The sequence below is a fragment of the Malania oleifera genome, chromosome 10 (assembly GCF_029873635.1).
Source record: "Malania oleifera isolate guangnan ecotype guangnan chromosome 10, ASM2987363v1, whole genome shotgun sequence".
NCBI classification, from domain to species: domain Eukaryota; kingdom Viridiplantae; phylum Streptophyta; class Magnoliopsida; order Santalales; family Ximeniaceae; genus Malania; species Malania oleifera.
The window spans coordinates 87,739,322-87,765,155 of record NC_080426.1 but is presented as its reverse complement, the minus strand read 5'-3'; the positions used below and the strand labels follow the sequence as shown (position 1 = coordinate 87,765,155).

The 25,834-nt window shown below is 35.3% G+C and overlaps 2 protein-coding genes across 5 annotated transcripts; one reads left to right on the top strand and one right to left on the bottom strand.

Moving 5' to 3' along the window:
* Positions 1–5,301: 5,301 nt before the first annotated feature.
* LOC131166768 (zinc finger BED domain-containing protein RICESLEEPER 2-like) lies at positions 5,302–6,546 on the bottom strand. Its single transcript, XM_058125339.1, has 3 exons — positions 6,210–6,546; positions 5,436–5,966; positions 5,302–5,342 (listed from the first exon to the last, which is right to left on the bottom strand). The coding sequence occupies exons 1-3, from the start codon at positions 6,544–6,546 to the stop codon at positions 5,302–5,304; spliced, it is 909 nt and encodes a 302-aa protein (XP_057981322.1).
* Positions 6,547–12,874: 6,328 nt separating this feature from the next.
* LOC131165478 (pathogenesis-related homeodomain protein) lies at positions 12,875–25,186 on the top strand. 4 transcript variants are annotated; one of them, XM_058123331.1, is made up of 12 exons: positions 12,903–13,338; positions 13,515–13,576; positions 14,926–15,475; positions 19,515–19,680; positions 20,121–20,244; positions 20,388–20,500; positions 20,582–20,944; positions 22,189–22,422; positions 22,536–22,625; positions 23,479–23,529; positions 23,814–24,047; positions 24,634–25,186. In XM_058123331.1, the coding sequence occupies exons 2-12, from the start codon at positions 13,546–13,548 to the stop codon at positions 24,898–24,900; spliced, it is 2,223 nt and encodes a 740-aa protein (XP_057979314.1). In that variant the 5' UTR covers positions 12,903–13,338; positions 13,515–13,545; the 3' UTR covers positions 24,901–25,186. The 4 variants fall into 4 exon arrangements, with proteins under 4 accessions (XP_057979315.1, XP_057979314.1, XP_057979316.1 ...); XM_058123332.1 differs by lacking the exon at positions 13,515–13,576 and having other exon boundaries at positions 12,875–13,338; positions 14,912–15,475; XM_058123333.1 differs by lacking the exon at positions 23,479–23,529 and having other exon boundaries at positions 12,957–13,338.
* The last annotated feature ends 648 nt before the right edge of the window (positions 25,187–25,834 follow it).

Genomic DNA, 25,834 nt, shown 5'->3' with positions numbered 1-25,834 from the left:
GAAAAAGAGGCCTACAAAACCCCTATAAATAGGGAAGTGGTGGTGAATGAAGAAATCATACCAAGCATCTCCAACTCCACCTTTAGAGAGAAATCAAGTACTCTCCTACAAAGTGTCCTTGTTGTAGCCTGTGTTTCTAGTTTCTCCTAATTTTAGAGAGATTTGTATACTCCTAATTCAAGAGAGAGGTATCATTGGTCTCTTCTTGTAATTAGAGAGAAGTTGTATTATTATTTTTCATTGTGGATTCCTTCTACTCTTACCCGTGGTTTTTCCCTTGATTTGTTTAGGGGTTTTCCACATAAATCTTGGTGTCAATTCCATTTTATCATTTCTTATTTTAACCATGTGATACTGTTCCTACTCATTCAATTTCCTAACAAGAGGGTGGTGGTGATATTCTCCAATAGCAAGGTGTGATTGATTGTACTTTGAGAGCGGTCAATGGATCTATGCATTCTCTTATTTTTGGAAAAATATATAAAATTTTAATTTCAAAAAAAATATATCTTTTTGAAGGAGACACACAACAAGATAAGAAAAGTCATCATTCTCAAAACAAGTGGATGCTAGCCTTTTAATTCTAATTTTAAAGAATTTATAGGTTACCTTCTTTCTTCAAAAAAGTACTCCCAAATGTAAACTCTTTGAAAAAATTTTTCCTTCATCTTACTTTTTAAAAAAATAAAAATGAAGTGATGACTCTATTTTCAAAATAAAAGATTGAGTTAGAAAACCAATGGTTCAATTTTCTATACTTTACTCATGTTCAAAATGGTCACCAAATTAGTGGGTAATAAATGGACCGCTTGGGTCCGATGTGATAATATCTAAACTCATTTCTTCTATAAATTCATCTGAACGTGTGTGTGTGTGTGTGTGTGTGTGTGTGTGTGTGCGCGCGCGCACGTGCGCATGCGTGTGTGTACTACATGATAATCAATAAAATTTGTCACTCAATAAAATCTAACTACAACATAATAGATATGTTAGTAGCCATCACATCCAAATCAACTACATAAATAGTCAACAATCAATTGACTGAGTACACTTATCCTTGAACTTTGGTGGTTGGAGTTCCTATGTAATAAAAAAAAAAAAAATTAAGAGGCACACACTATAATTTTGAAGAAACAAAAAATTATCATTGTTCAAGAACTATAATTGCAATTTTGAAAGAAGTAAAATTATAACTTATACTTTTAAAGAAATTAGAAATTCAAGACAACATTGCAACAATTCCAGTAATTTGGGATGGCAATGCACATAATGGCTTTTGAAATTTTGCTTTAAAAAAGATCTTACTCAAAAAAAGAAAAGAAATAAAAAATATGTTTTACTTAGATTAGTCATTGAATATTGGGGGAGCATGTGCAAGATTTAATTTATAAATAGCAACCTGCGTCTAAAAAAATTTTGTACATTTCTAAAGGAAGGCTATCTATAATTTTTTATTATTAAAAAGAAAAAGAAAAAGAAAAAGCCAAAGATCTCAAGAAAAATTTGCACGAGGATAAATTATTCTTGGAGAAACATGTTGTGTAAAAACCCCCAAATATGAACAACGGAATATATATATATATATATATATATATATATATATATATATGTGTGTGTGTGTGTGTGTGTGTGTGTGTGTGTGTATAAAAGATCAATCATACAATGCAGCAATCTAAATGGTGAATACAGAACAATTCCACAAACCACAACATGTAAATAGAGTAATAACAATAACAATGACACTAGGAATTACATGGTTCGGCAATACCAACATCCACGGGAGCAAACGGCAAGGATTCACCATCTTTTTATGTAAATTACAAGAACAATAGAATAACCCTCTCAATAATACTCTTAACCACATGTGACTCACCATATACAACATATACTATGTATATATAAGCCTCCTCGGAGGTTTCCCCCCGAAACCTAACTGTATTAATGTCCATTTATTCAAAATTTGTAATCTACGCTGGACATCCCAAGCCAAACCATTGATGGTTTCAGGCAGAATAGAACACTTCCCCTAAACCATCGACAGTCATAGGGAAACGGTCAACGATTTGCCCTACTGCACTGGTGCACCCTGATTTCCTTCATGCCTTCCTTTAGAATGTGAGTCATATTTCAAAACAAACTCCACCTTGGCGAGCATACGCCCCTTAGGAGAAACCAAAAACATGAACCCACTACTCCACCTTGAACTTGGGACATTAGGTTGGAACCATCTCCCATCTAGCAACTAGAGACAAACACCAAGTCCAAGTAAGGCCATTTGAACTTGTCGATGGCATCTTTGGCTTCTACCATCAACCTTAATACAGTTGTACATACAACACTTGAAGAATTCACCCTAGGCTTCCAACAAGGCTTTCCCACAACAGTAATCACAAAAGTTGTTGCAAGTCTTTTATCACCAAAGCTGTTGCAAGTCTTTTATCACCAAAGCATCCTGCATAGTCTTCAACAAATCTCACAACTGACAGTCCACTCTGTTGCCTAGAGAAACACCCCATTGCACCATTATGAGGGACATTTGATATATCCTAGACATCACAGCCCGTCCTTGGACACCGAGTGGTAGACATTCCATATCGATTCTCCATATAACCCCCCTGAGACGGCAAATGAAGTCTCCTTGTGATTCTATCCACAAAGTCACCCTAAGATAACACCAATCTCCTTGCAGCCTTGTCTATGCAAATGATCAAACTAAGACCCTTCTTGGTCGTACCCAACATATTCATGTCAAAACCTTTCAATAGAGTACCCAATTGATTAGCCTTAGTCAAAGCCTTCCCAGCCAATAACATGTTATTCACACACAATAGATACATCACCTCGTTGCATCCTATCACCCTCTTCCACACTGGAAGCCTCACCAACTCACACACATGGTTCTTATGCAATACGTCCATTTCCTCCATCATAACACTTATCCATCTATTTTTCCCTTTTCCATGCATTGCAACTTGAAAAATAGTAGGAACTTTGCTGCTAGTAACTAGTAATGAATGCATATAACACCAGAATCCCAAATTTATGCCTGAGCGGTGGTCTAATAGAGCACATGGGCCTACCGTGATCTTGCTGGTCTCCCGAGCTGAAACTCCCTATGATATGAACAATGTCATATCGACCCTGAGTCTGTTGCTTTACCTACATCACATACACATTCATACCGTGATACTGTTGACTAGAGATAGAATTCCCTACATTTCTCCTAAGTATCTAACTCCACCTAAATTACATGTTTGTTGCTGTCGCAGTTTTCTGGCATTTGTTTCTCTTCCTTTACTTGAGTACGTTGTCCCATGACTTTCTTACCAAAAGTCATGTCCTCAATCACCCCTTTGTTTTCCATAGGATCACCCAACTTGCACTTACCTTTCTTATACCTCAAAAAGATGTACTGTCCAGACATAACACCAAACCTAGATCCTCCATCACTAGAATAGTGCACCAATGGACATCCACTCATAACTGAGTAGTCTACCGCAAAACTTGCCCACAATTCACCTGCAACTCTCCCATCTGGCGATACCTTTGGCAATCGGTCACACGAGAAACGCGTCATACTTACTGACTTCGCCAAGAAATACCCTACAAGTCCTGTAAATAACTTCTTGAACAAAACTAGCATACTCAGTTCCAATGTCTGACCTAAGGATCTCTCTTTAGGTCTGGTTCTTTACCTCAACCACAGCTTAAACCTAGGAAACACATCAGGCTTGTGCCACATGAGATAAACCAAGACCTTTCGTAATACACCCACAAAATACATATGTCTGCACTGTGATGCTATCCTCACTAGTCCCCAAATATCTAAATATATGTAGTCACCTATATGCCTTAACCGCATATGCCACTGAATATCTGACTTAGATTCTACAGCTATAACTCCACCTACAACCGTAACACCCTGTAGTGCATAGATATTTCCTGCTACTTTTTCTCCTTTCATCACTATGGAGTCGCCTTCACACACTTTCATTTCCCTACTTTCAGATTTGTATATGTATCCATTATAATCTAAAATTCCTAATGAAATTACATTCTTTCTTAGACCCAATACATGCCCTTAGGGGTGAGCAAACGGTCGGTTCGGGCAAATTCGGGTAATTAACTGAATTAACCAAAAAATTCGGTTAAATAAAAGCATTAACCAAACGGACCGAATTGGTCGCAGAAACCGAACCGGACCCGACCTAATTGCCCGAACGGGTAATTCGATTAACCATTTTAACCGATTTTATTTAAAATTGATTATTATACAAAAAAATTAAAAAAACCAAATCCAGCTTAATTAAATACCTTATTTATTAATTTTATTAATAAAAATGATATTTTACCATAGAACAAAGAACCCAAAACAAAAAAAAAAATGATGACAAAATATAATGATAATAATAATGATGAGTGTAAGCTAACTTAATTAAACTCCTTAATGCACTTACATAAGCAAAATAGGGTTGTTCACAAGAAGCATAACCATTAACCAGTGTTCATAAAATTGCCAAACCAAATGACGAGTATAAGCACAAGTTTAGTTTCTACTAAAGGCAAATTAAGCAAGACAATCCCAAAATTCAATAGAAAAAAAAAAAAAAAAAAGTGGGGTGGAGTGAATTGGGGGTAGGGTTACCCACCGTCAGCTGAATTAAGAAACTCTTAATTTTGAAGAAAAAAAAAATCTATAATGACACCATCAGAGGCTCAGAACTAGTCAGCTAGGTGTCTTATCCCTGTTTAGATAAAATCTAATTAATGTAAAAATAGAAGTATAGAACCTTGTTTACATAAAATCTAATAAATGTAAAAATAAAATCATCTGCATACCAAAACAATCTAGAAAATCTTCCTAAAAAAATATAATCACAGACCAAACATGAAATTTAAAGTTCTGCAGTGTCTACTTGGATTTGAGTTCAAGAGTCCAAAGTTCATAATATTATATTACAGACCAATGTAAACAGTTTGTGCAAAATAAAAAAAAATAAAAAAAAACATAAAATATAAATTGTTTCTAAAAAATTAAAATAAAAAACTAGGACTTCAATGCTTCATACATCAGCTGACAAGTGACAGCTACAATTTCATGGCTTCTTGTATTAGAAACTCCCACTTTTCAGCTTCTTACATTGCAAAATACAAAGCACAATTTCTCTGCTTATTTCACCTGTAAGCCTGCAACAAACCAAAATAATGATAATTGATAGCGTGTAATTTATATGACAAAACACTAAAGCATAATCTTAATATGAAAGTATGAAACCAACCCTTTGTCTTTCTTTGTTTGTCTTATTCACCAATTGTGGACTCCAATGCAACCTTTGACAACTCTAAAAAATTATATAGAAGCACTCGTAAGTTTTAATAATTAATCATTCAATGAACAAATGAAAATTTTTGACAATATATAAATATAATATTACCTTTTTCTAGATTTTTAAGGCCATCTATGTCTTCTTCAACCTTAATTGGAGTATGTGAACCCCGCATCCAATCTTGTGTACAGATAAGAGTTTGAACAATTTTAGGAGTCAAAGAACTCCTAAAGGCATCGAGAACACGCCCCCCTGTGCTAAAAGCAGACTCTGAAGCAACTGTAGAGATGGGTACTGCTAAAACATCACGAACCATATGTGAAAGGACGGGAAACCTTTGACTATTTAACCTCCACCACTCCAAAATATCAAAGCCCTCCACGTCCTTTTCACAATCCTCCCCCAAATACCTATCCAACTCTGATTTATTATCTCCACCTCCAATTTGAGTCTTGTACTTTTGATACAAAACTTTGAACTTTTGTTCTGCTGCTTCACCTTGACCAGTGGAGCAAGTCGAGCTTGAAGTTTCACTTCTATTTGATTCTTCATTTTTAGATTGTGACAACTTTTTATACTCAGCAAATAATTCCATTGTTGTATCCTGAACCTTTTTCCCCACCAATAAACCTTTGTCACCTTCATACATAGTAGAAAGAGCATATTGCACAAATCCCAACTTACGTCTAGGGTCAAGAACAGATGCAACAAAAATCAACATATTCATTTTGTCAATGTTTCCCCAGTACTTGTTGTATTTATCCTTCATTTTCATGCTCATTAAACTCAACTCCAGGTCATCACTATTTTCCCACTCTTTTAGAAGACAATCAATCCCACTAATTTCATCAAAAAAGGTATTACTTGTAACATACAAAGAACCTGAAACTCGTATAGTGAGTTCATAGAAGTGTTCCAAAAACATCACAAATTTTCTAACTTGTTCCCAATCAAAACTACTTGGTATGCCATCCCTAGTCTCAAGCTCAATTCTAAATGAAGGATCTTCATCCCTAAACCTTTCAAAAGCCATTTCATATCTTTGAGCTGTGTCTAGCATCAGATAAGTAGAATTCCATCGAGTGCTAACATCTAGGCATAACATTTTTTTGCATTCTATTTTTTCTACTTTTGCGCAATGCTTGAAATTTTTCAACCTAGCAGGTGAATGCCTAACATATTTGACTGAGTCTCTAACACGAGCAACTGAATCCCCCATTTCTTTCAAACCATCTTACACAACTAGGTTAATTATATGTGCAATGCACCTCATGTGCAAGAATTTGCCTCCACAAATGTCTTTTCTCCAATTTGAAACTTTTCTTTTTATGTAGGCAATCGCAACGTCATTTGAACTTGCATTATCTATAGTCATTGTAAACACATTATCAACTCCCTAGTCAAGAAAACACCTCTCAATGGCCATACCTATCTCTTCACCTTTATGACTATAAATTGGACAAAAGTTAAGGATCTTTTTGTTCAATTTCCAATCATTATCTATAAAGTGTGCAGTCAAACACATATAATTGACCTTTTGCAAAGAAGTCCATGTATCAGTTGTAAAACTAACCCTTTGAGAGGAGGTTTTCAAAAACTTTTTCAACTTTAACCTCTCTTCCATGTAAAGGTCATAACAATCCCTAGAAATTGTCCATCTTGATGGAATTCGAAAACGAGGGCATGCAACTTTCATAAGATGTTTGAATCCCATATTCTCTACAAATTTAAAAGGCAATTCATCAACAGTAAGCATGTAAGATAATGCCTTTCGAATTGCCTCTTGGTCAAATTTCCAATTTGTAAGAGTTGCCTCTAAGCCCTCTGCATTTTTTAAGGCCGGTTGATAATTTAATTGAGTCTGTTTTGTTTCTTCAACATGTGGATTTTGTGCACATCTAACCATATGATATCTAAGTGTGCCCGTACCATTCTTTTTAGGATCAGCACAGTAATCAATATGACAATAATGACACTTACCCTTAATTTCACCAGACTCTGTCACAAATTTAGTGAAGTGATCCCACACTTCAGATCTTGGTCTCATTCTTTTCCTAACTTTTTCATTAGATTGAGTAGGAGGATTAGTAGCACTCTCACTTGTCATACTGGGATTTGAAGGCTGATGTTGGGAATTAGTTTGCGTCATTATTGCATCTTCCAAGTTTGGCACCTCCACCTCTATAGGCAAGTCATTGCTCATTTTCCCTTTAATATCTGAAAAAAATAAAAAAGAAGGGTAAAGTCCATCATAGAAGAGTACTAATCCAAATTTTTTTAAAAAATATTTTGATCACAACATAAAGCTTTCTTACCTTAAAAACTTTTACATAAAACAATATGCTTACCTATTGCATTCATATTCATAACTTAGCAAGTGGCAATCATATGCAGAAAGCTCAAAAAATGTGGTTCTGGATTTCAATTATTAAAAATGCATGCAATGAGCACGCGTTGATCATCCCACTAAAATTTAATCGATGCATTTGTTGTGAATAACATTTTAATGAATAAATTTGCATCACTTATTTCTGGCTAAAAGAAAATAAAATTACAATACAACGTTTTTCCACAAAATAAAATGGAAGCAGACACTTGATAATGTTTCAATGGAATATGTTCTCATTGAACTTTTAAGATTTAAAATTTTCAAGCACTAAATAATGCATTCCAATAAAACTAACCAAGAACTAGGATAAATTTTCTCCAAATTTCACCTAATTTTCATGGCTCTAAGGTGGTGTTTGGGAGCATCCATTAAATATTTTGAAGCTGAATTCGTTAATAAACACAAAACCAAATTTGTTGAATAATCTGAAGGTCCTATCTATTTACACTGAAACTGAAATACTCATCCTAAATGCAAAATCAACTTCAAAGACAAATCATATTTTCCATTCTAAACCTTCTAATAATTTCTACCGGAAATAAAAAATGAAGCAGCAAAAATGTTGATAAATGCAAACCCAAAAAACGCACATAAATATAATAAAAAAAGTGGAAGAAGAAGAAGAAGAAGAAGAAGAAGAAGAGGAGGGGGAGGAGGAGGAGAAGAGGAAGAGTTACTGCCACTGGGGTCCGGCTTTGCACGGCGAGGTGGTGGCTGAGACTGAGAGTCCGAGATGCTGAGGACTAAGACGAGAGGCTCCAGAGGTGGTCCAATGACTCTGATGGAGAGGCAGAAGAGCTGCGGCCTGCGGGCGTGCGCCGTGCAGGGCAGATCGGCACTCGGCACTCGGCAGAGCGCAGAGAAACTGAGGAACCGAGGAAGCGAGAATAATCCCTAACTCTAATCCCCAATGACCCAATCCGGCAATCCCCGATTCCCCACTGTGAGAGTGTGAGTCTGTGTCTGTGAGTGTGGAGTGAACTAAGCGAAGGCACGGAGCCTTTTTTTCCCCCCAGGCCCAAGCCCCAAGTGGCCAAGCGGGCCAAGCCCGAGTCGCTCGCCAGCCCCGCCCTATTATTAATATATTATAAAGTATATTAAAAATTCGGTTAATCAGTTAACCGATATTTTTTTAACCGTTAACCGAACCGAACCCGATTAACCGAGAGTTTATAGAATTTTAACCGAACCGACCGAACCAGATTTTTTACCCGAACCGAACCGGCCAATTTCGGCCGGTTAATTTGGTTTTCACCGAATTATGCTCACCCCTACATGCCTTACATCATATATGGTTCTTACAACACCATCATACATTTTGATTTTGACATTTTCCATTACCAAGTATTTTACATGAAATATCATTTCTCATCAAAATACAACCAGCATTAACTGACATGTAGGGGTCGAACCATTTTCTATTTGTTATCATGTGATATGAGCACCCGGTATCTAGGATCCTAGAATCATCCATGAGGTACCTCAAACCCGATGAAACACATATCATATCCCCATCACTTTATTCTAAATCTTCCTCCACTATAATTTCAAATTTCGACGGACCCTTAGACATATATTGGCTTTCAAGTTTTCGCCAAACTGATGCCGCAGAATCCTTATCCATGATGTGATACAACACATCATTAGTGAAACAAAGTCAGATGGTTGATACTGCCATTGCCCCCTATTCATTCCAAGTTGCTTCATCCATTCTATCCGCTTGAATTCTATATAATACCTTCACCGTGCCTTGCTACACCAAAAGATCCTTCACCCTTCTCTGCCACAAATCGAAATTCCTGGTTCCATCAAACTTGATAACGTCAAATTTCGTAGACGAAGATGCAGAGACCATAACAACAAAGCTCTAATACAAAATTTTGTGTAAAAACCCCCAAATATGCACAGTGGAATATATATATTTGTGTAAAAGATCAACCATACATTGTAGCAATCTAAATGGTGAATAAAGAACAATTCCACAAACCACAGCAAGTAAATAATGCAATAATAAGAACAATGACACCAGAAATTACGTGGTTCGGAAATGCCTACATCCACGAGAGCAAACGACAGAAATTCACTATCTTCTTGTGTAAATTACAAGAACAATACAAGAACCCTCTCAATAATACTCTCAACCATACTTGACTCACCATATACAACATATACTATGTATATATAAGCCTCCTCGGAGGTTTCCCCCCAAAACCCAACCGTATTAACATCCATTTATTCAAAATTTGAAATTTGTGTTGGGCATCCTGAGCCAAACCATCGACGATTTCAGGCAGAATAGAACGCTACCCCTAAACCGTCAACGATTACAGGGAAACCGCCAATGGTTTGCCCTACTACACTAGTGCACCCTAATTTCCTTCATGCTTTCCTTTAGAATGTGAGTCATATTTCACAACAAAACATATTAGGGGGAAAATCTCCACTGATCATTAAACTAGAGGAGAAACTAACCAGCTAAGGAAACGGTCAACTGGTTCCCCTGATCAAGGCGGTGACCAACCATTAAGGCACGACCGACTAGCTAGCCAAGACGTAATGTTTGGCCATTTTTTAAGATTTTTCTTGATGTTTTGGGTCAATGTTCTGTTCATACACTCTCTGAAGTGTTTGGTAGAGTCGGGTGGTTGTTTGAATGATGTTAGTTTTTATGGTTTTCTCTTTAAAAAACTAAAAATAAAAAATAAAAAATCATTTTCTTCAAAGATTTCTTTCAAAGAATGGCTTTTTTCCACCCATGATGCGACTTTCGGGTGGGAAGATAACTATTTTCTAAAATTTTAGTGATTTTAAAATTTTTTTTTTTAGAGAGTTTAATCTGGAAAATCATTTGCCAAATTCAGATTTTTCTTCAAAATTTCAAGATTCTTTTCAAACCCCAAAATGTTTTTAAGTGAAAAATAAAAATGTTTTGGGAACTATATTTGACTTTATCCCTTCTCTAAAGAGTATGTAGGCAGTTTACTCTTGTAGATCTAACCATAACTTAAAAATACAAAATTCCCTTTTTATGTTTCTTATGTGCTATTTTATTTTGGGCAAAAGAAATGACCTCCCCTGAGTTTGGCAAAAAATATAGGGATCTTTTCTAAGGTTTCAAATATCCCTTTGACTTCCTTTGAGGTTTCAAAAATACCACATACCTCCTATGAGATTTGTCAAAAAAATAAAAAATAAAAAATCTCCTCAAAATACTTTCTTTTTACAAAATACAAGGGGAGGTTTGTATTTTTTTAACAAACCTTAAGGGAGGTCTTTGAAATTCCTAAAACCTTAGGGAAGATCCTTGGAATTTTTGAAACCTTAAGGGAAGTCCCTATCCTTTTGCCAAACCTCAAAGGAAGTCAGTGTCTTTTGTCCTTATATATATATTTGTGAATTTGCAAAGGTGATAAGTAGTAGGGTCTTCGTGGGCATAGGCCTTTGCATAGAATCTACAAAAGTCTTTTCAAAGGGTTGATGGATCATATACTTTTTTGGAATAAAAATGAAGAGGCTGGTAGTTTGCTATAGGCAACTAACCACCAATTAGGGGATGGTCGACTGATCTTATCCGACAACAAGGTGTGATTGACCGGACTTTGAGGGTGGTCAATGGATGTTTGCATTCTCTCATTTTTTGTAAAAATATTTAAAAATTTAATTTCAAAAAATTAAATCCTTTTGAAGGAGACACACAACAAGATAATAACGGTCATCATTCTCAAAACAAGTGGGTGCTAGCCTTTTAATTCTCATTTTAAAGAATTTATAGGTTACATTCCCTCTTCAAAAAAAGTACTCCCAAATGTAAACTCTTTGAAAAAAATTTCCTTCATCTTACTTTTTTTTTTTTTTTAAAAGTGACGATTCTATTTTCAAAATAAAAAGGTGAGTTAGAAAATCAATGGTTCAATGTTCTATACTTTACTCATTTTTCAAAATGGTCACCAAATTAGTTGGTAATAAATGGACCACTTGGGTCTAATGTGATAATATCTAAACTCATCTCTTCTTTAAGTTCATTTGAACACGTGTGTGTGTGTGTGATGGTATATATATTACATGATAATCAATAAGTTTTGTCACTCATTAAAATCTAACCCCGACATAACAGAACTCTATGTTAGCAGCCATCACATCTAAATCAACTACATAAATAGTCTACAATCAATTGATTGAGTATATTTATCCTTGAACTTTGGTTTATGTTACCAGCATTCTCCAAAACACTAGGTAATTGTAATGACATCTTATCATTGACTTATTTTGAAGATTTACAAAATTGAAAAAGCCACCATGCATATGTCATCTCAAACTATTAAAGTGGTCTCAAAGTATTTGGGTTAATGCAATATCTCCCTTAAATTTCTACCTTTAAAATTGCAATTCTAATTCTTTTGAGATTGTAATTTTATTTCTCTCAAAATTACATTTTTAGCTCCTACAACGATGATGACTTTTTGTTCCTAAAATTTTTATTATAATCTTTAATTTTTAATTTAGTTGGTCCTCATTAAATTATGCAATGCAACGGTGCATAAACTTTAAAATTGTTGGTGATGACATTGTGGATGTGTTTTCATTAAATAAGATTCATTTTATTTCATGACTTTTAAATGCGTCAATTAATATTATATTTTGTTCGGTGAGTCACTATCTTGCACAGACATGAAAAACTCACGAAGTCAACAAAAAAGGATTTAAGTGGACATGATTCGATATCTTGAAATATAGTTTGCACCTACCTACAATTAAATGCTACTTGCATTGTTCCAATTGTAATTTAGCATCACATCAAATGTTGTTTACAAAAATTTTAAATTGCCTTCTTCACATCAATTAATAATTACAAATCAAGAGACATGAACTATACTTTTGAAGAAACAAAAAATTATCATTGTTCAAGAAAGATTGCAATTTTGGAAGAAGTAAAATTATGACTTATAGTTTTAAAGAAATCAAAAATTCAAGTCAACATCGTAACAATTTTAATAGTTTTCAATAATATTGTCAGAATTCCAGTAATTTGGGATGGCAATGCACATAATGGGTTTTGAAATTTTGCTTTAAAAGAGATCTTACTCAAAAAAAGAAAAGAAATAAAAAATATCTTTTACTTAGATTAGTCATTGCATGTGCAGGGATTTAATTTATAAATAGCATCTGAAAAAATTGTGTACATTTCTAGAGGAAGGCTATCTATAACTTCTTATTCTTAAAAAGAAAAAGAAAAAGCCAAAGATCTCAAGAAAAATTTGCACCAGGATAAATTATTCTTGGAGAAACAGATTAGGGGGAAAATCTCCACTGATCATTGAACTAAAGTGGAAATTGAAGTAAAAAAAAAAAAAAGGAAAAAAAACAAAACAAAAAAGATTGAACCTGACCGTTGGCCGAGCAGGAAAGGGAAGAACCGAGGCGGCGGCGACTGACACCATCAATCTTTGGCTTGAACAGAATTTGAATTTTGAATTTGGTTTATAAGCCAATCAATCGATCAGCCAGTCAATTAATCCACTTTCTCAGAATCTCTATTATATCTATAAGATTTGAATGTTCTGCTGCATCAGGAAGTGTCTGTCGAGCTCTAGATCCTCTTCTGTCTCTCTCTGTTAAAGACAGGTGACTGCACGCTATTTCCCTCATTGCTTCTTTGCTTGCTCTTTTTACAATCGCGTGATCTATCCAAATCTATTGTTCAGTTTTCCCCAGAATTCTAATGTGGTTCTCTTCCGGGTATTTGTTGAATTTCCATTTTATGATCATATGTTCCATGTTCTCCAAATCAATGCTACCAGATGGGAGCTATATCTTGATGATTCCAGTTCCATGAGAGAGGAAAAATTATGTGAATCAACAGGTGCTTCTGGCTTACATTTGCGTTCGATTCTTGATTGAAGTTTAATTATCGAGATTTTTTTTGTCATATGAACGCAATATCAGCAGTGTTTCTAGAGGATTTTGGCATTTTGGTCTCTGGGTGCTCTTGATTTCGATTACGATGTTGTCTTATCGTTCAGGGATTGTTTGGTTAGCAATTTCAAAGTGTTTTTTGTTTTTTTTTGGTGTGTTTCCAATAACAACTGGATTGATTTTAGCCCTTGAAAGTGCTTTGAAAATGCTAATCAGGGAGTACGGTAGGAAGAAAAGATAGAAGGAAATGAATTTCCTCATCTTCCATGCCCTGCTGAAGTTTGCCCATCCTCCAGATTAATGTGATGTGCCCAGTAAAACGTAATTTCTGTGCATTTCATGCCAGCTGGTTTCAGGGTTAGGTTTCCAGCACTTAGTTGGACGCTTTAGTTTTCCAGTATGGAAATCCAATTTAGTTCAATATTCATGCTTTTCATTTGTACCTGCGGCTCTTCAACATGCTCCTTTTTGTCACTCTACATCTTTCTGAAAAACAATGCAGCTAATTTTAGTTTTAGGCACGGGTGTCCCTCTAAAATACTGGTCATGTTGATTTTCATCATGGAATTTTCTTTCTTCACGAGTGTTGCTGAGAGTATGACTGGTTTATTTTAGTTGTATTCTGTTGTAATCTGACTGGTTTATTTTAGTTGTATTCTGTTGTAATCCAGTAGGGACATCTGGTTCTCTTCACTTTATACCTGTAAACTCGGTTTGTTTGACTCTCTTCCTTCTGCAAGTAAATTTACTTAAGCAAATCATATTTCCACAGCCGGAAATATTATGGGCAAAGCAGTCTATTAGAAACACAGCTGCTTTGGCAGCAAAATTTTCACAATGGATTATCTTATTGTACAGTTCATTTATAATCATGGCCACAACTTCTAGTGTTATATTTTCTGGGAAGAAGTTGACAGACAAAGTTATTTGCCACCAAGAAACCATCATAGGATCAAGGAATTCATTTATGTTAGATGTTATTTACAATATAGAAGCACAGATAAAGAAATTTAGAAACATATTGCTTATTATTTTTATCCAGTAGTAGAATTCGTCACTTGTAGGACAAAGGCATCAGGCATGTTGTCCATTGCAATTTTTTTTTAATATTCTAATTTATAGGTAATTCTTTGTTTGGATGAATTTCTCTTTATGGTGCATTATATTGTAGTAAAATCATCTTCTAGCTGTTGAACTTTTGTTTTGCAAATATTTCAATGTCTATTATTAAATTTTATTCATTCCAAGTCCCTACTTATTGAGTCTATGCCTAAATTTTCAGTTCTGATGCATTAGGGAGCAATATGCATGGACATGGGGAGAAACTATCCAACTTGAAATCTGAGCAGCCAAGTTATTCCAAGAGAAAAATTGGGTCCAAGCTACACACTTCCTTGCAGATCAATGATGGTAGCAAAATATCTCACACCAAACAGCACAAACCAAAATCAAAATTTCATCTGAAAACAGGTGATTCAACCTTGTTAAAAGAAAAAGTTAGGAAAACTTCAAGCAAGGGGAACAGGACTGGCTTTGCAAATGGGAGATGTGTTAATAAAAGAACTCTACCTAGAAATACTGGTACAAAGTTTTCCCGAAAGCAGTCTACATCAAAGTTTCAAGGAGAAAATTCTTTAGGAAGCTTGAGGGGAAATGGAGAAAACACCAATGCAGATTATAATACTCAAAAGTTAAAGAAAAGAAGAAAACATAATAGACAAAAGGATAATGTAGAGCTAGATGAAGCTTCACGGCTGCAGAGACGAGCGAGGTACCTGTTAATTAAAATGAAGCTGGAGCAGAATCTTATTGATGCTTACTCTGGGGAAGGTTGGAAGGGTCAAAGGTACGACAAGTTTACATTGGATTGCTTGCTACAAATAATAATGCTTCGTTGGTTTAGTTGACTTACTTCAATGGAGGGAGTGTCTAATTTATTTATTTTGTGAAATGTGCACTAATAAAATTTTGTAATGAACTAGTAATGATGATGGTTATCATGGGAATTCTGAATGTGTTCGGTAAGTAGGCAATGACACATAACAGAGTTCAGAACAAGGTTTAGGTGAGACGGATGGGTTGCACACTTTCCTGTTAAGTAAATGGCACCCATTCAGTGTTCCTAGTATCACTACACAATAAGAAATTGGACCTATTGAAATTTGCTTAAATTTTTCCCCTTTTTTTTGGGGAAAAAGGTAAGACAGAATATATTAGCTCACAAGGGATACAAGAAAAAATTTACAAGGAATCACCAAAAATCAGAAAATCCTAACCCCAGATTTCCATCTTCTAACATCCTCTATTATCCTTTTCAAAACATCATCAGAGTTCAAAGGAAAGTTATCAAAAATAAAAGAGTTTCTTGATTTCAAGACACTGTAGATACAAGTAGCTCATGTACTCTACTGCTGAAAGCAGAAGGGCTGTTGCCCAGGCAGGGAAGCTTGTTTACCGTGGTTTTAATTTTAGAATAGTGGTAGCAGGTATTATAACATAATGGTAATGTGTGTGGAAGTGGGAGTAGCACATGTTACATAACAGGAAGTGGGCAGCCGCAAATCTTTTTAAAGCACACAGAACCTTATGTAGGAATTGGATGGAAACTCAACTCAGATCTGATTTCAGCAACATAGCTTGAAGCTCTTCTTGGGCAAGACCACATCCCTCTTTTAAATAAGACTTGAAATTTAAGCATTTAAAGGTAGGGAGAAGTCTCAATTTGGCCCCTGTTCCATGAAGGAGCCAAAAGGATGCGAATTGTCAAAAGACATGAAGGTAGATCTACCATTCCCAATATCATAGCTGAAGTTAGGGTATACAAATTTCCTAATTTTATTGGCTGAACTCTCCCAGCATAATGTGAGTGTTTATTAGCCGGCTGTTAATTTAACTGGAGATTTTATCCACCAACTGAAAACTATGGAGCTTATCAATCTTCTTTGTGACCAAAAGAAGCCCCAAAATTTTCAAAGAAAGAGCTCTCTCAACAATAAAGAGTTGATTTTGCTAAGTTGTCCTTAACCCCTGAAAGAAAAATAGAAAATATCCAAGGAGAGCTTCATACACTGGGACAAGAAGCATTACCATTGGAAAAATTGGCTCCTAAGCAAAAAACAAACTTGAGATATTAAGCTTCTTGCATTTAATATCATTAAAGCTTGATATACATTATTAGCTGACAACCTAACAGCTTAAGCTTTTAGGTAAAGTGGTAATCTAACATGGTATCAGAGCTGGTTACCAGGAGGTTCTGGGTTCTAGTTTGCCTGCATTTACTATGTGGCGTTTAAAAAAAAATTATTATATTCCCTGTAATGGTTGTTATCTATCCTGTATGTATCTCTCCACATGCGGAGAAGTGTTAAAGCTTGATATACATTGTTGGCCCCCAACCTAACAGCTTAAGCTTTTAGGTATAGTGGTAATTTAACAAATATGAAGATTTCATTTCCTCTTTGTAGCTGCAGTCCTAAAAATTGTGTTAAAAATCCATCACCATGACAAAAAAAATAGGGAGATAGGAATTCCCCTTGCCTAACCCTCTTTTCCCTTTCAAAAAAATCCTCAACTAAACCATTTAGGGATAAAGAGAAAGAAGTAGTTATGCACTCCTTAATCCAAGAAACAAAGAAGGGGTGCAAATAACTTCCAGAGTTTTTGAGTAAAATGTTTCAATGAGTTGAATCAAAGGCCTTGTTCAAATCCACTTTGATGGTCAACCTGGGAGTGCCTTGGTCAATATGATACTTGTGTAACAATTCTTGTACAAGAAGAAGATTGTCTTGAATACACCCACCTTTAACAGAACCAGTTTGATTCGGGCTTATAAAATCGCCCAAGCAGCTTTGAAGCCTGTTAGCAAGAATCTTTGCAATGCCTTTATGCAAAATACTGCAAGTTTATAATCAGCAGGAGATGATGGATTAGTAGAGTTTGGGACTAGAATAAGAAGAGTTTAATTCACCTGCTTAAGGAGCTTTTTTTGTCCTTGAAAAAAGAGGATATAGCTTCCACAAAATCTACCTCCACAATACTACAACAAGCCTTGAAAATTCAGCATGGTACCCAACAGAGCAAGGGGCCTTGTCATTGCAGAATGGAAAAACATCTTTTCTGATTTCCTCCTTTACAACTGGCTTGGCAAGTGAAGTTTTCTGCTCCTCTGACCAAGAAAAAATGAGAAGGGACCTCAAATAGGAAATATTGCTAGGGATAATCTCCTCATTTTAAGAACATAGGAGATTTGGATAAAAAACCAATAGCTCTTTTATAATTTCCTCACAAGAGTCAAGCTCAGTACCATCTTGCCTCACTAGGCTGCTAATTTGGAACTTAGCTCTTTTAATTTTGACCATTGATGAAAAATATGATAGTATTTTATATCCAATATTGAGCCAAGAGGCCTTAAATTTTTTCTTCAAAAAACTTTCTTCAGCTCTAAGAAGACTAAAGTGCCTTATATGATTGTCTTGCCCTGATGTTTTTGCGGAGCCTAGAGCCTTATGATTGTCCATTATATGATTGTTTTTAAGCCTTACACATACTTTGTAAAAGGAACTAGTGTTTCAGAACCAACCTTTTTCTTAAAAATTTAGAATGAAATAAAAAGAAGCCCTATAGTAGTGACAAGTTATAAGGGGAAATCAGTTTTTCGTTAATTTATTTGTAAATTGACGTTTATTTTGACATATAATGCAAGCAGAATTGAACTTTTGACATTCTATTTTCATATTACAAAAATGCTTCAACTTTATCATACACAATAAAGTTTTTTTTTTTATTTTATGTATTTAGGACACTTAATGATATTCTAAGTGTTAAGCAACGGCATTACTTAAAAGCTTAAGCTGTTAGGTTGTGGGTCAACAATATGTACCAGGCTTAACTCTCCCATACATGCAGCCTGATTGCATGTCGGGAGAAACAAATGATAAATGGCACCCGTTACAGGGAATAAGATAGTTCTTAAAAAACAACCAATAAATTTGGGAACAAATCCAGAACACAGGACCACAATCATGACTCTGATAGCAAGTTAAATTACCACTTCACCTAAAAGCTTAACTGTTAGGTTGTCAGTGAACAATGTATACAAGCCTTAACAGTAAGCAAGTGCCTGACCATTGCTAGAGCTCGTGAAGAAACACACACCAGTAGTATTAAGCATGCTACTTTTGATTTTTCTATTATGTAAAATCGCCTGAATGTTTTTCATAAAAAATTAGATTTCTTTCGATAGACATTTAGGGAACTTGATGATGCTGGTAAGCAAGTGCTTGACCATCACTAGAGCACATGAACAAGCACTTGTGCACATGTGTGCACATACATTTATTTTTTTATTTTTGTAACAATGATAAATTTTGGCATTTTAGAGGAAAAGCCATAAAAGTCCTTTGCTTAATTTTAAGAATAATAAGTTTTGGCATTAACAAAATTTTGAAGTGCTTAACCACTTGGCCTTCACCTGCATGCATTCATTTACCTTGCTTGTATTACCTGCATGATGCATGTTTCAAGGGCTGGGCGTGGTAAGGTAGTTTCCTGGGCAGGGGGGTGAGACCTCTGGCTTAGTAAATGGTCTAACTTTGCAATTCATGACTTGTAAATGGAAATTATCATTAAAAAAAAATTTTGAGCATCTGTCATATGATTTTTTAAAGCTTTTTCTGTAATACAAGTGAAGAAAAGGGATAAGTGCTCTGCTCTAACTTAACATAACACAACCATGTTTAAAATACTTAAATCTGAGATGACATGCTTTGATGGATCATTGTTCCTTTTAGAAGCTTTCCTATTTATTTGCCCACTGTTAATACAAGTTTGTTACTCATGTTTTGACTTCTCTGAACTTTACCTTTTCTATTCAAAATTTCCCATAGTCGAGAAAAAATTAGGCCAGAAAAGGAACTACAAAGAGCCAAGAAGCAGATATTGAAGTGCAAACTTGGAATTCGTGATGCCATTCACCAGCTGGATTTGCTAAGCTCTGTAGGATGCATTGAAGACTCTGTGATTGCACCAGATGGATCTGTTTATCATGAGCATGTAAACACTCAGCCATTTTCTTTAGTTTCATTAAAATATGTATAATTTGACATAACTTTAACAGAGTCCAGGACTCATTCCTATTTAAAATATGTATAATTTGACATAACTTTAACAGAGTCCAGGACTCATTCCTATTGCAGAAGCTCAATTTGTGGGTCTCTTGGAATTTCCCAAAATTGACCAGCTCTTGAAAATGAGCCTTTTTTTTTTTTTTTTTTTTAATATTGAAAGAAAGAAAACTGGATGTTAAAATCTCCATTGAGCACAAGATGACTGATTTTAACATCTGCTTTTCCGAGCCTAGAAGTAAATGGTGAGCAGTTTCCCCTTCGTGGTCATTTTCTAAAACCAAGAACAACCCATACATTTTAGGTCTTCTAGGCTTTTTGTCACACAATTTAGGTCAATATTCATATTTCTCTTTTATTTGCATCTAGATATTCTGTGCGAAGTGCAAGTTGCGAGAAGCTTTTCCAGACAATGACATTATACTATGTGATGGAACATGCAATTGTGCTTTCCACCAAAAATGTCTTGATCCTCCATTAGAAACTGAAAATAGTGAGTTCTCAATCATTTTCTTGAAAACTTATGATTTTTCTTTGGAATTTGTTGCTGCATTGTGTGACAACCTCATCAAATGACATTCATATTCTACGTAGAACTGACTTTCTAGTTTAATTAATTAATTATTTATTTCTCAGTTCCTCCAGGAGATCAAGGCTGGTTGTGCAAATTTTGTGAGTGCAAGATGGAAATACTGGAAGCAATGAATGCACATCTTGGGACCCACTTCTCAGTGGACAGTAATTGGCAGGTTGATAGTGGCACAGAGTTTTTGTCTATTTTTTTTGTTAATTTATAATTCAACAAATTCACTCCTATGGGATCACAATAGGACATTTTCAAGGAAGAAGCTGCTTTTCCTGATGGTGGAAGTGCACCGCTAAAACCTGAGGAGGAATGGCCTTCCGATGATTCTGAAGATGATGATTATGATCCTGCTAGGAATGAAAATAGCAGCAGCAGTAGCAGGGCAGGCACTGAAAGCAATGCTTCAGATGATACAAGCAGTTTCAGCAGTTTAAGTTGGTCATTAGAAGTTCTATCAGGATCTGGAAGGCTGGTGAAGAGACACAGAGACTCCAAAATTGACTCTGTTGATATAGCATTCAGTGGAGATTCTGATGATACCACTGATCATGAAATTATTAATGGTCGTCGGCAGCGAAGGATAGTTGATTATAAGAAGCTGTATGACGTGAGTATCTTGAATTCATGATCTTATGCATAGTTGTGAAATCGAGATTTGAATTGTGAATCAAAATCCCAATATTAGAAATTGAGAATCAAATTGGATAGAAAGATTTGGTACAGATTTCCAAAATTGATTCCAAATTACATGCATATAGTGATAGTTACAACAAACAAAATAGTAAAATACTTTTAGATTTTTAACAATAAAAAAAATCATGTTTCTGATTTCTCTACATAATAGAAAGTAACGGAAAGAGTCCAAGGAAATTAATAAAAAACTGACCCTAATGTTGTACGAGGGAAGGAATCAAGAAAAAAAAAAAACTGAAGATTTGGTGTTTATTAAGAATAAAAAAAGTAAAAAACTATGTTTCATGCATATGCTTTTTTAGTTAAAAAGAAAAATAAAATAAAAGTAACTTAAACAAAACTGATAAATAATTCAACAAACTACTAAGAAAACCAACCTTTGAATCTCGACAACAAAATGAAGCATGAGTGCCACCTTACCTGATCAGTGTTCTCTGGCCTTTTTCCTTAATGGTAGAACACTATACTCCTCCAAGAGTGAAGAATGGTGTTTTGTACGTTCTGTTTGCCCCTCTTTTTTGGCACAGAACGATCGTGTACTGGAAAAAAAAAAAAACAATAGAAAAGAGAAGGATGTTTTTGGGATTCTAATCCAGACGGGTTTGATCAGGTCTGATAGTGTGATAGATTAGGGGATGAATTGATAGATTCAACAATGACTTGGTTGTTCTTTTATTCTATAGGTAGATTTAAATTAATATGATGTGGAATTGATATGGATCATACAATTCAAATCACGAATCATAAGATTCTAATGACTATGGTCTTATGCTTAGTTTAGTCATCAGTTTGAGAATAACTGGAGAAAATGAGAAAAATACCTCAGATGGAGCCAAAAAGAAACTTCAAGTGAGATATATTTAACTGTATCTTGGGTGGCTATTAGATTACATTTAAATTGGCATTAGAACTTACTTCAAGCCAACTAAGCTTGAATCTCTAATTACCTGGGGCAGGCCATTGCCTCTGCGTTTCTGCTCTATGCCCAATAAAAAGTCTCATTTTTTTTTTTTTTGTACTCAACAGTTAAAATTCTCACTCATGGATTCTAGTGGTGTATGGATCAATGTGCTGTTGTTGTGTTGCAGTCTATCCTTTATGTTGAATTTTTTTTATCTTAACCATGCCATCTCTTGTAAAAGTTTCCCCTGGTGATAGGAAATGTTTGGTAAGGATGATCTAGCAAGTGAACAACTTAGTGAAGATGAGGACTGGGGTCCTGCTAGAAAAAGACGGAAAGAAAAGGAATCCGATGCTGCCAGCACCCTTATGACTTTGTATGAAAGTGAGAATAGAAGTGCAGAAGTGGAAAATGCTAAAGTAAAGAGTGAACTTCCTGACTGCTCACATATTAAAAAGCATTTCTTCAGAATTCCACCAAGTGCAGTTGAGGTAACTGGAAGTCCTTTCCCTTAAATGAAGCATCAGTTTATAGAATGTTATCCTTAAGTTTTCGGCTTTTTTAACTATGCTTACTGCTTTTTTTTACTTATGTACTGTACCAGAAACTTCGCCATGTATTTGCTGAAAATGAACTTCCTTCTAGAGCTGTAAAGGAGAAACTTTCTAGGCAGTTGGGTCTTGAACTTGAGAAGGTATAAGTTTAATCATCATATATCATCAAACTGCTTAATGAACCTACCGAAGTCGGTAAACCAAGTACTTATATAACTTATCTTATGCATATTTTCATTTTCTTAAGGAGTTGCAGTTCTTGGTTTATTTATACTGAGATTAAGTGTTTAAGGCTCCTAAAGAAAAAAATAACTTGGTCTCTTGTTGGGAATTTCTAGAAAATGGGTTAACATCTATTTTTTTTTTCCCTTTTTCGATTGATATAATATATTTATTTGAATTACCATAATGACAACAATATTTTGTGATTTGCTTTCCTTGGAAAAATTGAAGTTTTCTTATTGGGTGTGAGAGCGGACTTAAGTTTGTAGAAACTTGGTCAGAACAATCAGCTTAATATTTTCTCATCATTATCTTGCATTTTTCTCCCCCTTTCTGAAATGAAAAGATAGGGAGTTTTGTGTGTGTGTTGGGGGGAGCGGCAGTTAGACCCATCGTCAATCTAGGTCTTCATAATGTACCCCATACCCACCATTCAACCATTTGTGCACATTGATTTTTTTCTTCCTGACTGAAGTGGAGCCTGAATGGAAGTTGATTTTGGGGAAAAGTTGGTCATTTCATCAGGCATGTGGGAAATTGTTCAGTTTCGACAGATAATTTTGTCTGAGCTACAATCAAAATGACTGGAACACATCAAATCATGCTGGTGCTTTGGAGAATGTCCAAGAATGAAGAAGGATCATACATCCATAGGGGAGTAGGACTGTGGCATAATAGGCATTGTTGGAGTAGCTTGTCTTACTTCCCATATACCTCCACATTCAATATGTGCATGTTTGTGTATGTATATCACTTTACTTTCTATTTCAGGTCAACAAATGGTTCAAGAATGCACGTTATATGGCACTTAAATCCAGAAAGGTGAAGTCCTCTTTATTTATTTTTTAATTGACTTTTTTTTTTTTTTTTTGCTTGTTTTGTTTGCATTTTTTCTTTTTGAGTTTAGACTTGCTCTTTGGGGATATATGTTTTTATGTTTGGATTCAATCTGCTGTTCTCTCATCTTGCAGTCTTTTTGAATTTTTAGTTGACACAAATCTGTGAAATAGAAGATGTAAAGTCCATGTAACTGTTGTATTTTGTTAGAATTTGTAATTTTTCAAAAGTATTGACTTCATGGAATATCTCTTGCAACAACCTAACAGGCAGAGGGAGTGAAACCACCTCACAGCCCTGGCCCTAGTATTTTCAAGGAATCCATATCAGAAAACAATGCTATTGATCCAGTGGCAACAATTAATTCATCAGCAACTTTGGCTCTCACACTGAAGAATTTGAAAAAGATTCGTCAGAGAAGAAACCGGAAATCATTTACCAGCCCATCAATTAAGAAGCTGCATAAAGGAGTGTCACTTGGGTCGCCCACAAATGGCAACAAGGTGTGCTTTAGCTTAAAATCCTGGTTTCATTTGATTTGTCATGGTAATATTGAGACCTTTCAAATGTCTGATTGGACTGGGCGAGTCATAGAGGTCATTGGAATTGAGAATTGAAGGTGATCTCTATAATGCCAACAGCTTTTGGGGGAAGTTTAGGAGGTTTCCTTGATAAAATGTTTGGGACCTCTAGGTTGTTCCCAACATTATTGGAAATTACCTGTTCCCTTGAATGAGGGATTTCTGAAAGGCAGTCAATAATCAATTTAATGGCTATAAAATGTCATTCTCTCTTGAAGTTTTACTTGAAATAATATCCCTAATACTCAATACACAAAATTATATTCAACTTACACCAACCCCTTATTGGCTACATGGCTTGAGCATTGTCTTAGGGAGCCAACTAACATGACCTGACCTTAGGTTGGTTTTGGGTTTGACAATTTGCCAACCAATATAAGCTCAGTTTGGTTGAGGTGGATAGTTCCTGCTATCAACAGACAGGCATCCTCCTTTCGGACAACATTGATATATATTCAGTCTACTGGTAACAATGTTTCTTAAATCACTTCTTCTGTTACATTTTTAGGTTGTTATGGAATTTAGTGACAATGTGAGCTTGAAGAAGCAATTGAAACGTTTAAAAGAAAAGATAAATAGGGAGAAGAAGGGTGTAAAGTTGAAGTCTGGAGGAGTTCAAGAAGCGGAGAGGGAGATGGAGAGACTCTGCCAAATGAAGAATAAGCTAGAACAGCTAAAGCAGATGCTCTTGGGACTTCAAAATGACAAAACCAACAAATCAAATGAGCATTCCGTGATTTATGTTCCTGTAGCGGAGCTGAGGGAGAGAGTTTAATGTTTTGCAACTTACTACCATTTTGTATCTGTTTCTGCATGTTGAAAAGGAGCAGAAAACACCATTTTGGTGCATGTATATTAAGTGTCGATGTTCAGCTTTTTGCTCTGAAAATCTTTGTGGTAGTCTTAAATTGTCATTATGGAAAAGTTGTGTACTACAGTCTACATGGGAAAGTCTTCCTAGGAAAATGATGATTCTCTTTTGATATTCTGTAAAACAATACTGTAATTTTTTTTGCAGCAATATGATGCGTTAGGAAATATAATTCAACATTTTTCCATTATTTTATTTGTAGAGTGAAAAGTAATATTGCTTGCTCGTTTTATCAGTGGATTTGATTCTGGTTTCCGCAAGTTGGATTTGAAGAGAAGATTTGGCAGTATCAAAACTTGATAAACAGCTTCCAGAAATATGGTAACAATTTGACATTGCAGGAAATGTTTTGCATAATTGACGAGTGAGAGAATACCAGAATTTTAGCTTTGAACATATTTTCTGTGGTTATGAACCTCAACCCAATGGTAGGGTTGGGTGTTACACCCACCAAAGCACCTAAATTTGAAGTGTTTAAGTCGAGAAAAACAAACTTCCAACAAATATGGATGTAATACAATCCATGTCCTTTCCGACCCTTTGTCCTTGGGGGAAGGAAGGGATATTTTGTTAACACATTCTGTCATAGGTCATCAGTTTGTTTTTACTGCAGACATGCGACCAACTCTTCATTGTTCAAGAAATAACTGTTACACGATGATAGTAAATATATGAATAAATAAATGAAAATAATGACCACAACTCTTCACATGCTGGTTGCTTAGATGGCACAATCTTACCCCAGTTGCTGCCCATCAACCGATGACAGGCATTTAATTGGAGCTTTCAGAAATTTCTTGCATGCTCCTCGACCAAAGTAGGTGATAGAAATAAGCAT

Coding starts and splice junctions, on each gene's coding strand:
- LOC131166768 (XM_058125339.1), bottom strand. CDS start 6,546: ATGGGGGATTCAGTTGCTCGTGTTAGAGACTCAGTCAAATATGTTAGG. Junction 5,967..6,209: donor ACTCACTATACGAGTTTCAG/GTTCTTTGTATG, acceptor CTATGTATGAAG/GTGACAAAGGTTTATTGGTG. Junction 5,343..5,435: donor CCTTAAAAATCTAGAAAAAG/GTAATATTATAT, acceptor ATAATTTTTTAG/AGTTGTCAAAGGTTGCATTG.
- LOC131165478 (XM_058123331.1), top strand. CDS start 13,546: ATGAGAGAGGAAAAATTATGTGAATCAACAG. Junction 13,577..14,925: donor AAAATTATGTGAATCAACAG/GTGCTTCTGGCT, acceptor CTGATGCATTAG/GGAGCAATATGCATGGACAT. Junction 23,530..23,813: donor TGGCACTTAAATCCAGAAAG/GTGAAGTCCTCT, acceptor ACAACCTAACAG/GCAGAGGGAGTGAAACCACC.